At 35.0% G+C, this 12,671-nt stretch overlaps 1 protein-coding gene across 32 annotated transcripts in view; it reads left to right on the forward strand.

Annotated features, from left to right (window-relative positions):
• DLG1 (discs large MAGUK scaffold protein 1) overlaps nt 1-12,671 on the forward strand; it is a 163,791-nt gene that overhangs the window by 132,850 nt on the left and 18,270 nt on the right. For 14 of the 32 annotated variants that reach the window (XR_008973825.1, XM_057421725.1, XM_057421730.1 and 11 more), the window contains 3 exons: nt 6,302-6,478; nt 7,249-7,318; nt 12,506-12,605. Coding sequence is in view for 31 of the 32 variants with exons in the window: in XM_057421725.1 (XP_057277708.1) it covers nt 6,302-6,478; nt 7,249-7,318; nt 12,506-12,605 (347 nt within the window). In the remaining variant the exon portion in view is untranslated. The remainder of the gene's footprint in view (nt 1-6,301; nt 6,479-7,248; nt 7,319-12,505; nt 12,606-12,671) is intronic. The other 18 variants (XM_057421732.1, XM_057421734.1, XM_057421735.1 and 15 more) reach the window with 2 other exon arrangements.

The raw sequence follows: 12,671 nt of genomic DNA on the forward strand, positions 1-12,671 counted from the left end.
TTTCTTTTAGATCAGTTAATATAATGGTTTAAAAAAAAGTAATAGCCATGAGAGCTCTGTATGTGTGCTGTTACTTGCTTTTTATCTTGCTTCAGAGATCATAATCTTCCAGCAAAAACGTTCTGAAAGTCAGTGTATGTGTGAAGTCTTAATATATTGCTTAATTCAGTTTGTGGTTTTTTGACAGTAGTCTTCATATTCTTCCTTGTTCAGTTCTTGAATTCAGATTTGTCTCCCTTTACTTAGGCTTTGACATACTTCCATCTTACTTCCTTTAGCTTTATTTGTATTCTCAGCTTGTATTAAGAAAACTTAATTCTAGATCCAGTGGCATTTTGTTACAGAATATTTTCCATGGTAGCCAAGAGAGCAAATGCATCAAATTAAATGAACTGATTATTCTTCAATAATTTATTCATATAGAATTAAACATAAAGGAGGTTAAAAGGAAGTGGAAATATAAAAGAGCATGAAGCAGTTAAGAAAATAGGTGGTTTCACTGGGAAATTGTGGCAAGGTGCATCTTATTAATGTGCCAGCTAACTCCTACATCAATTATTGTACACTGGTACAGCATAATATTTCAGATAAGGAGTGTGGGGAAAAGGGTTGCATTTTTAAGAATAAATTTATTGAATTCCCCAAACCAGCTCATCCCTGGATAAAATAAGGGCCAGCAGTAGCATCTTGGCAGGGTCCAGACCATTTTAGTAGAGCAGATAAAACTTCCGTAGTGCTGGTTCTCAGGTTAAACTTGTTTTAAAATGTTGTACAACCTCGCTGGCATACCTGCTGAAATCCTAGGTTCAGGGGCTATTAACTTTTCCTATCCAAAGCAGATACATATAGTATACAAAACAGTATTGAGCTATGGGACAGGAAGCAAGTCTTACCTGAGTCATTGCATCTATGCTCAGGAAAGCCTCAGTCTCTACAGCCTGTTTTTGAATGCTTTGAAACAAATGTCCTCATACAGGACTTCTGTTTAGATTGACTATAACATACAGTTCTTAAGTTTTGACCTATCATTTTAGTAGCATTATCTGTGGGGTTTTTTTTGTTTTTTTGGTTTGGTTGGGTTTGTTTTGTTTTTTTGTTTTTTTTTCTTTGTCTTTTTTTTGAGGGGGTATTTTTCTTTTTTACTTTAAATATTTTTGAACGTCAGAATTTAAAACTTAAAACTTTTTAAAATTTAAAAAGGGTAAATGCCTTAAATACTAAGCATAAGTGCTTGATATCGGTTGTCCATGTTTTAGAATTTCTACAGGTAGGTGTACATATGGATATTGTGGCGAGATCTTTCTCCTTTCCATAATCACAAGATTTATTGCTTTTAGCCCTCATCATATAACTAAGCCTAAGCAATTCTAAATGTTTTTCTTTTGCTTGGTTACCTATAGCCTGATTAGGTTCTAAACCGCTTATGCTCATGTTCACGCATTGGTCTGGCATCTTAAGCCACTGGCAAGCATTTTATGTTTATGTAGCTATTATTCCACTGATGGAAGTCTTTGAGCTTTTGACTTTGCCAGCTGCAGAAGAAAATGCAGCCCTCCCCAGGTTGTTGGCAGAAAAGCTTTTAAGACTCGGTAATCAGCCTTATTAAAAGTCAGAACAAAAATCTAAAATGCAAAAATTCCTCAGGAAAAGTACTTTCCCACCCACATCTCCAAACAGAGGGTGCTGCTGGGGCTTTTGAGATCTACTTGTCATCACACCAAAAGATGCCAAAGATTGGTAGGCAACTTATTATACACAGGATGGGTTCACATCTGTTCTGTCTGGTTTCTGATGTAATTTTGACCTCACTGAAGTAAGTTTTATGACTCTTTTCACATATTGCTAGATACTGGCAGAACATGTTAGTTATCCAGCCTCTTCCTTCTTATATAAGTCACTCTGGTATGAGCATCCTGTACTCTTAATTGTACCAATTCAAAGCCTATTTTAGTAACTGAAGTTACCTTTTTTTCTATAATATTTGGGTTTGGATTTTCCATAAAGGATTCCAGTTACATAACATAGTGCTGAATTGATTGGTTAATCCAACAGTAAAATCTTTATAGGCATTCAACCGCAATTGCAGAAAACCTATCGAATAAAACCACTCCAAAAATAATACTCTGATTTCTCAAAATCATGATAACAAAACAGCAAGTAATATCAGGTACATCATTATGTCCCTATAACTGAAACTTGGTATCTTTATGAATAGTCTGCCTCTAAAGAGTGTTTTGGAGGTGTTATATAGTATTAAGGAAAAGATTGTGTTTGTCTGAAAATAAAATTTGAAGTAAAATGCCAGATTTTTGTTCTTAACTGTATGTATATCAGTATATGGTGAGTACCAATTTAACAAACACTCTTTGGAAGGAAATGCAAATATAGCAATTCAGCAGCAGCTAACTCTCCATTTGTAAATGTAATACTACCCACCCTGTCTCCATCTCCTCCCCCCAACTAATTGAGATGTACTGATTTAATGGCTTTCCCTTATTTTTGCTTCATATTTATTTTGATCTTTAAGAGGAGAGAGATTCTTATACAATATTTCTATTTCGCATCTGAATTATATCTATATGCTATCCTCCTTCACCTGCAGATTCAGAAAGCAAATGTGAAAAGATAGCTTAATGGCTATATGAAAATATGTTGATAGGGAATAAATTTGATCCATATTGTATCTCATCTTGCATGCCAAATCTCAGTCTGTGCAATGTGCATAGAATTCAAAACTGAAAATTACTTTTCCCTTTGTGCATTTTTCTGGCATGATACATTTTAAATTCAAGTAATGGTGCTGATTTCTGCTTGAGTCAGAGCAGAAAATGGTTATGTGTCAAAGTGGAGTAAGCTTTACAGTTTTAAAATCGTTATGAAATCCTAACTAAATCAATTGAAAAAATAAGATCTGGCATTAACACTAGGCCTGAAAAGTGTATTTGCCTGCAGGAGGAGCTTAGTTGGGCATTCCTATGTTATTCTGCTAGTTAAAACATCTAGTTTCAAACAGCTTTCCTTAAAAACTCAGAATGAAAAAAAGGACCTCCTTTATAACCTGAACTTCATTCATTCTGAAGTGGTAAGATTAATTCATGTTTCATGAAATAATACACAGAGATGCTTTTGCTGCAGGAATTGCTTTGTTCAGCAAAAATACCCTAAAAGATGATATGCGTCAGAAAAACTTGATCAGCAGCCTGTGATACTGAAAGTAATTAGTATAGCCCAGTAAAAAGATGTTCTAGAAAATCTGGCACTGTTAACACAGCCATTAAAGTTTTGGCTTTGAAACGTAAGCACTCATGAAACATGCAACAACTTCACTTTCTGTCGACTTGTAAATGGAGGAACCAAGTTACCTTTTTTAATGCTGAGTAGTAGCTGAGTAATACAAGGTAAAATAAAAGGGAGGATGTGGTGCTTTCACTGTAAAGTAATTTTTAGGAGTAGTTGATCATCAATACCAAGTTTATTTTTAAGTAACTTTGTGTTTATAACTTACACTAAATAAATATATACATGGTATTGTTAATACCACGTATTAACAAGTAATAGAAGTCTCCATACAGGGAATTAATAAAGGAAACTTTTTTTTAATATACCAGTCTGTAGAAAAATATGTCATCTTGGCTGTGAAATGAGTTCTCATTTGGTGACTTGCCAAGCATACAGGAAAAGCCGTGTTAATCAGTTGGAATCCAAAGAGATTTTTGTTAATTCTGTTTGCTTTTTGTCTCATTTATTTTATCATTCCTGGTGTTCCTCTAAATTGTAGTGCAGAAGTTGTCACTACTGTGTGGTACTCTAATTCATCTTACAATAAAACTATCTTTATCAGCTTTGACGTCATCCTCCAATAAAAGTATTTTTCTTGAAGTGCCCTCACCAGAGGAGAGGTATTTAATGAAACAGCCTTCCATTGTGCAAAAGAACTATTCTGTGTAACCATGTATCTAGTTTGAAGAGCATATATTGATATTATGTTTTTATCCATTTATGCTTCTGTTTCACTTCTATGAATATTTTTTGTCAAGCATACAACACAACCGTTAATGCTGTTAGGCCCAGTTCACTACCCATATTTTACATTCAAACTAAAAGTTAGAAATAGTGGTGGTAGAAATCATTGCTTGAATGCTAACAAGAATTCTCAGGAAATAAATTTCATGATGCATTGAATTAAGTCAGTGAAAATGTATACAACTTGAATCTGCATTAAAAAATATGGAGTATGTGCAATGTATTTTGAGACACAGAATGATGCTTGTCCAGAGTCCTTCCTGAACAAATACGTGCAAAAACAATCTGGAGGAATAATTAGAAGGGGTATAATTTTCTTACCTGCAGTATTCAGGCTATTTCAAAGAAGAAAAGGGTTATAATTTTTTAAAAATAATTGGGACATTTCAAGTATGTTATGGAATTAAACTAAAACATAGTGGAAGTTGCACTGCTGAAGGAAGGTTGTATTTCAACCTTCAGGCTATTTCAAAATTGAAAGCCTAAATTTTTTAATGAATTCAACTAAAATTATCGCATGTTTAGATAGAGGGCTTTGTGTATCATGAGAGTAAGCTATTTTTAAAATTTCTGTCTTTTTCTAGACATTTTAGATATTTGTTAAAACTTTTAGCCCTTTCTGAAAAGTTTGTGATACTTTTTATGGCCCAAGAAAGGCATGGGGTCTCAGAGAACTCCGATTTTCTGGTAGACCTTATGCTAAAGATAAATTGATCTGACAGAAAATTTTAAACTTCTCTGTAAGCAATTTGTCATGAACAAATATAGTTCAAACCCAAAGATATGCACTCAGTTCTTTAGAAAGGCAAAATTCACAAAGCTAAAATAAGTTTTGAAGCAAACGGCTCCAAACAAGTACTTACATGGCTTATTAAAAAAAAAAAAAAAAAAAGAATCAGGGATTAAAAATCTAGCAGAAAAAGGTACATAAGATCAGTGTTCAGCATGAAGAAACAAACTGAATTTGGACAAGGACACCATTTTAAAATCATTACGTTGCAATCTATTGGTGCTACTTTGTGATGAACTTGGAATCAAGTCTCTAAATAGAGACAGGGTATCGTTTAGAAGGTTCATCGCTGACAAACATGTGGCCTTACAGATGAAATCAAGTTGAGGTTTTTTTGGCCTCGGTCATACAGGCATGAGGTTCATACACTTATTTCAAATGTAAAATAGGAGTCCTTTATAAGGCATAATCTTAGTATTATTTTAGGATTTGTAAGGCATAATCTCTTAGAGTTTGGTAAGAGGGCTCTATTACCATTCATTTTCAAATCCTCATGAAATGCTCCATTGTGCTGGGAGAAAAATACTGTGGGTCTCTTCAGTTCCTCAGGAAACTGACCGAGACATAAAATGAACCAACAGGGAGAAAAGAAATTGGTATTAACCTAGATCAGTTCCACAGTATGGTGGACCATGTGCTTTTCTGGACAATTTTGCTATCATAAGCAAAACTAGGGGTAGGGGGTTAGGGGGAAAGGAGTCTGTGCAGAGCAGGCAAAACTGGGTCTGAGTAATAGCAAACTTGCATAAACCAACCTTGCTAGCAAAGGGAGTATTAATAAAACTGTAGTCACACAGCTGGTGTTCAGATACTACTGGTGCCTGTTATTTGAAAATGGGCACTTGGAAAATCCTTACAAGAAAGGCTGAGATTACCTTGGAATAGTTGGGAATTTTCCAAAAGAATGCACATATGGTTCTTTGCGTTCAGGCACGATAACAAAGTTGTTGGGGTTTGGTTTTTTGTTGTTTTTTTTTTTTTTTTTGGTTGTTGTTTTTGTTGGGTTTTTTTGTCTCTGTGAGCAGGATATTTACTTTCATTTTAAAGAAAGAGTTTTTACTTACTAAAATAATTCGAATTTATAATTTTACATAAACCACATTACAGAACTTTAAACAGTGCTCTATGCTGCAAATACTTGCTTGCCTTTTTTATCCTGGGCTGACATGTAACTTGCTCTGTGCTAAGTACATAATTTTAATTGCAGGAGGCATCTGCTTGTAGACCTGTTGCAAAGAATTAGTTTTGCTCTGGATTAAGTTTGTTCTCATGCCTTAAAACCTAGAAGTGTGTATGAATACTATACTACATATTGTCTCTCTCCGTGTGTGTGTATGAGAGAGTACATTCAGCTGCCTTGTTTTAAGCAGTTGACAAAATGAGGCATTTATGAACACAGGCAGCTTGCTTCATATTTTGTGCTTTTCATACTCCCCTGTGTTTTTTCTTTGCTTTATCAATGTCTTTTTTTTTTTTTTCTCATTGTAGAGCTCTTTTTGATTATGACAAGACTAAAGACAGCGGCCTTCCCAGTCAAGGACTGAATTTCAAATTTGGTGATATTCTCCATGTCATTAATGCTTCTGATGATGAATGGTGGCAAGCACGGCAGGTAACTCCGGATGGAGAAAGTGATGAGATTGGAGTTATCCCTAGCAAACGCAGGTATGTCATATTTCATTACTTTGGGTTATCTGCTATTAAACTTCTGATATGATTAATGCATATATTGCATATACTTTGCTCTTCATTGTAAATTCTGTACACACAAGCCACTAGTTTGCTGGAATTACTTGGTTTTAAATAATGTGTAGTGGGATTCTGACTAACTTAACGAGAAGTTTGTTAAAATCCTATTTAGTTTTAGAAGTTGATAAGTCCCATTTTTCTGTTCTCCCTGTAAGCAAGGTATGGGCTTAATGACATTACATATGGGTTTAATAACATTGAACCATTTGTGTATGAAAAGGTGCAAAGTTAATTTTATTCAAATCATGACACTATCATGAATTCTTTCTACACAGAACCCAGAAACCTGTTAAATCTTTCTTTGTTGTCAGAATAAATGGGATGAGGTGTTTGTTGGTGTGATAGAAACCCAAATAGGAGATTAGGTGCTCTGAATCTTAATATCTGCTGTTGACTCAAAATTGAGGCTGTTCATTTACTGTGTCATGTTTTCTCTTTGCACCCTCTGGGTTTATTGAATCTATATAATCACAAAATACTCCAATACCCTCACAGCTCAGTACTTGAGAAATAATATCTTACTTTTCCAATGCAGTTCCCATTAGTATGCTTCCATTTTCTGGTGTCATCAGCAATAAAAATCTGTCCTACAAAAGGTACACCTATATGCTTGCATTGTAACAAGTAGTAACTTGAAGTTCTGGAATATTGCTGATTTACCATTTTTGTGATGTTTTTTGTGGCAGAGTTGAGAAAAAAGAACGAGCCCGTTTAAAGACGGTGAAATTCAATTCCAAAACAAGAGGAGATAAAGGGGTGAGTTAATGAAGCACTAATTACACCTGGCATTGTGAATGGTAACCTTTTTCAGTGGATTATCTATGCAGGCTCAGTTTCAGATTTTAGTGAAAAGATGAAATTTTGTCAAATAGAAAAATAAAACAATTCTGAGCACCAAAGCTAACTTTAATTGCCAGAACAGTGCTAATTGTTTAAAGAATTAGCTTATAAATATATACTGTCATTAATACTATAAGGTAATAGGAGTTGTAGATACTAATCATGTATTGAATAGTGCCATTTCTAACAGCTCTGCAAGTGCTGTTTATAAAGCAGTTTAGTTCTTTAGTCTGGTAGTGTGGATTGTATTCCGGGACTCCCTTTTTGTGGGAAGGAGCTTAATACCAATTTTCAGGAAATGTTTTTTTTTCATTAAGGTATTTATAAATGCATCAAGAAGACAAGGAAGTAAAGCTGAACAGGGTCCCTGTGGTGAAATGAGGTTTTACAATGTACACAGTAGGGAGACAGCATAAATTCTTTTTTTGCAATCATGGATGTAGCAGCTTTGAAGAATTTCATGCAAGGGCATAGCCAACAAAAACTCGAGGCTAGTGCCATTGCTGCCCAGAACCAGTCCCGGTCTCAACAGCTGTTTTTTCTTACTGCTGCTTTCTGTTGGCATGAAACCTGTGTGGCTGGGCTTGAATCATATAAAGTAGCCAATAGAAAAGAAAAATAACCCAATCCAAAAGAAATCCTGGTTTTCAGTTTAGTCAGTCCCTTGGTGCAGTTCGCTGTGCAATATGCAATCTCTGTCCGAGTACACATGATGGGAATGAGTAGTGAGAAAGCAGCGTAGCTACTTAAGTACCTATAGGAATGTTTGTAGCCAAAATTATAGCAATTTCATAATGGTACAGCAGCCAATTTTTATTATTTTGAGGGTGAGGCTTTTCTGCAATGTTTTGGTTGGTTTGACATGCGAGAAACAATTTCACAACCTCACAATTTCTACCAATAGTGTATAACTAGTAATTTCAGGACTTAGGTATATGCATTTTAGATGTAAGAGCTTTCTAAAGTAATAATATACTGTCATTTTTTAAAATCTGAAACATGCTCTAAGCTTCTGAGGAAGCTATTTCTTAAATAGTTATTATTGTTTTAATAGCACTAATGCTGTAACGTAAGTCAGTCATTATTGTAAAGCCCCAAAATTCCTTTTAGTCATGTATTTCAGTTACAACATTTTCATTACTTCAAAAATCACATATATAAAATACTAAAGCTTCAGTACTTCATCCTGATAGTGTAGGACTTTTAAGACTGTCCAATCCGTATGTGCGTCCCTCTGCTAAATGGCAAAGGTTTCAGTTTAGTTTATTAATGAAGTAAATGTCATGCTGTTTTCTGTAAGTATTTGTTTAAAAGGAAATCAACGTCTAGTTATTTTCTGATGAACAATTACAGTACTGCTTTGAGGGTTCAGTGAATTATTTGCAGGTTTTTCCTGTTTTGGTGCGCTTATATTTTGGTATTGGGATAGTGTTATCACCTTGTAATTTTTAACCTGATCATTTTTATAATTTGCGTTCACTTTTTAGAGGTAAAAAAAAAAAAGCTTAAATATTTCAGGTTATTTTAATTACATGAAGTAATTTTTCAAGTGTTACCATGTTCTTTGAAAGATAGTTGCATGGTTTTGTAGAGTCTACAAATAAACTGGAAACAATTAGCTTAATTAACAGTGTGTTTGAAGCACTATTTTGACAATAGCAGAGTTAGTGCACAGCCGCTGTGTACTAGTGTATCACCAAAGATATGCATGGAATACTGAGTGGAAAAGCAACTACGCTTGCCATTGATAAAGAACTGCAGTTCCTTTTCTTTAGTAACATTTCATTTTGCAAACATGCTTACACTGTTCACAATCTTTTGCTTCAGCTGTAAATGTTTTAGCATCATGGTTTCTTCTTACGGTGTTCTTTCTGTATTTGTCATGATGATATTTTTTCCATTAAGTTATCTGCACCATACATGTCCTTATGGACTGTGTCCTTTCCTGTGTCTGTATATGATAATACTTCATGAGCAGGATGAAGTACCAACTTCGTACAATTACTCAGAATTTCTGCATTAAAACTTTAAAGAATAGCCGTAGTGATGGCAAACATTAAAATCCATGTTCCTTTCATTCTGAGGAAAGCTAAAAAATCTGGAGCAGAAATGATTAAATTTTTCATGTTTGTTTCTTTCATATACACATCTCACTTTCTGTGCTGCTTGTTTTAATATGTTATTGCTTACGATGCCTCTTTATGATTTGCAGTGGGCTTATGAAAAAATTAATACGATTACTATACATTTTCAACTAATAAGCAATTCTCTCTAGCTTTTTATAATCGTAGTATCTTTTAAAAATAATCTTTTGGCTAATCTTTTATGCAAAATCAGTACAATATTAGTTTTATTTTCTCTTTTTTTTTTGGCAGTGGAACTGACTCTGACCATTATACATGCAGTATATAAAATTTAACATTAGTTCAGTAAGATTTACTGAATACTGAACAAAGTTAAATTAATTGTGGTTATGAAATATTTTCAAAACTAAAATGAAGAGCATGATTACATTTTATGAAGTACAATAAATCAGCCACTCCTTTTATTTTACCTATACAAATTGCAGAGTCTCACCACTTCAGTTAAATGGCATCATTTTAGCTTTGTTACATTTATTTCCCCTGTTCTTTTGCTCAAACTGAGGGACTTGTCTGAGTGGAGCAATTACACAGCTGTGGGATTTCCACTTTTTTAAATTCATGTTACAGTATTTTGCGGTATACTCAGCAAAGATCTCCTCTGGCCACATATTTCTTTGTTGCCCTTGTTCTGTAGATTATATTAACCTTTCTGGTTGTGAGAAGTCAATTGCAATGACTTGTTGACTTCAGATTAAGAAGGTCAGAAGGACTATAACCTAAAACCTCATCCATGCCAACTGTGGTTCCTGCAAGCATATGATTGGCTCGAATCCAGTTCTTTTGTCCATATGTCAGGTTGATAATTTACCAATTCTTACAGTGGAATGACAGTTCTAGTTGAACACAGATGCCAGCCAATTAAAGGTTTTACGGACTTCCTACTTAACACAGTATTGCTATTTCCAGAGTTCGGTGTCACTGTGCTCCCATGGTACCATGTCCCTCTTTAACACCTGGTAATCTTAAATAATAATAAAAAAAAAAACACCAAAAAAACCCACCCCCAAAAAAAAAAAAAAAAAACCACCAAAAAAACCCCACAGTGGTAATGAAGATATTCCTGGATGTTTCAGTATCTGGTACTGCCAAGCAAATCTGTATTAAAACAGATGGCGAGGAGGATTGTCAGTACTGTAGCAGGATGCAGCTTTCGTGTTGCACTATAGGCCTTCTATTTAGGAAGGCCAAATACTAGTTTTGTAACTGCACCAAAGAAGGTGGCCAACTGTTTGTCCTGTTTGACCCCTAGTTGTTACTGTATTTCATTCCATACTTAGTGCTGGTAGAAAAGATAATGTACCTTTTGCAACTGTGTTGCAGATAATACAGGAAGGTAAGCTCAGGCTGGCTGAAGGCAGACAATCACTTGAAAATTAATGTGCTCCAAATTTTAGAAATAGCTGTGAATAGTCTTTAATGTATGAATTTAAAATACACATTTTTTTAAGTAGCTTTTTAAAAATTTTTTCTGTGCAAGTTTTAGCACTTCCTGCTGCACATGGGCTCTGCTTGGCTTAGAAATTAGCAGCCTCCCTGCAGCAGTAGGGTCTCAACATCAAGTTTTGGGCATTTTCTTACTTTTTTCTATTACTTCCCCTAATAGAGTTTCTGCAAACCAAATGACAAAAACATGATAAATTTTCATGGCTTGGCAGAGCTGGTCAGATGATTCATGCCTAAAGATGAAAAGCAATTTCAGCTGGCTTCAAGTAAGCTGTATTCTAGTGCAGGGCATAACTGCAATAAAAAAATTAGTGATTTATTTGTACATGGAGCTTCTTTATTGTTGTAGAACAGTAAATTAAAGGTGCTGTAGTCCCATAATGTCTTGAGCAGAAGATATGGCAGGTGCTTCTAAATTCTGTGTTAATTATACCCGTAGATGTATTTGTACATGAATGAAAATACATTGATGCTCCCCATCACTTATACACAAGGAGCACAGTAATAGTTTGTATGTTCAGATGGGTGGCTATGTGTATGTATATGTAGGTAACTCTAGAAATTATTGTAGCAACTGAGATACAGAAATTCTTCAACAGCACAATCAGCTAATGTCAAAATTTGCTGAACATAAGCATTGAATATACAGTTTTTCATGTGGTGTTTCTCTATAGATGCTATAATTACCACGGGGGGGGGGGGGAGGGGGGGGAGGAAATCAGTTTATATCTTTTGGAAGTTAATCTTGGTATTGGGATGCAGACTTAAGTAGAGCAAATTAATTTCTTTCATTGAACTTGCAATGAATCACGATTGTGAGAGATTGCAACAAATATAGGTTTGTTTTGGTTGTTCCTGTTTTTTTTTCTTATTGTTTGGATACTGTAGCTAGACACATTTCTATTTTTCCTGTTTTCCTATTTTACTGTTACTTAGTTTTATCATAAGAACATTCAGTACAATGCCAGCTTTTAGCTTCCATTGTCTTTTGTCATTTAGCAGTTGCCACCAGAGTATTTACAGTTTTGCTTTTGCAAATGGGTAATACTGGTAGATGCTTCTGGTGTGCTATTACGATGTCAGCTGTTCGCAAAAGCTTGTTTAAAGCCTCAGCATTTATTTTTTTCTTTTAAAATACTGTAATCTCTATAGTAGATAGTATCAGTGATTTCATTGACTTTGAATTCATTGTGGTTTGGCCATCTTCTAGCAGTCTAGTTTTTTTCACATCTTTTACACTCCCAGGAAGCCTAAATTTGTGAAATACAGGTCAGGCCATAGAGGATGAACCAGCCTGCCAGTTCTCTCAGTACATGTGAAGCATGTTAAGTAGGGAGGGTGTGAGCAAAGCCACGATCCCAATCTCTATTTTTAATGAGCTGAGAAGATAGTGTTAAACTAAATATGCACTGCATAATGTGGTTATAGGAGTCAGCTTCCACAAAGCTGCTGGTCTGGGCCTTTGTTCACACAGACATTAGACATCCTTTGTTTTGCCCCTCCTTCTCTTCTTCAGCAGTCATTCAATGACAAGCGTAAAAAGAACCTCTTTTCCCGAAAATTTCCCTTCTACAAGAACAAGGACCAGAGTGAGCAGGAAACCAGTGATATTGACCGTAAGTATGTGGCATCCGATGGAGAGTGAAGCACACGTAGAAGGGCCTGCTAGCTTGCAGTAGGGT

Source organism: Pezoporus wallicus, unplaced genomic scaffold, assembly GCF_028554395.1.
Source record: "Pezoporus wallicus isolate ANWC-B61680 ecotype Strahan unplaced genomic scaffold, APGP_CSIRO_Pwel_v1 scaffold_7402, whole genome shotgun sequence".
Classification (NCBI taxonomy): Eukaryota; Metazoa; Chordata; class Aves; order Psittaciformes; family Psittacidae; genus Pezoporus; species Pezoporus wallicus.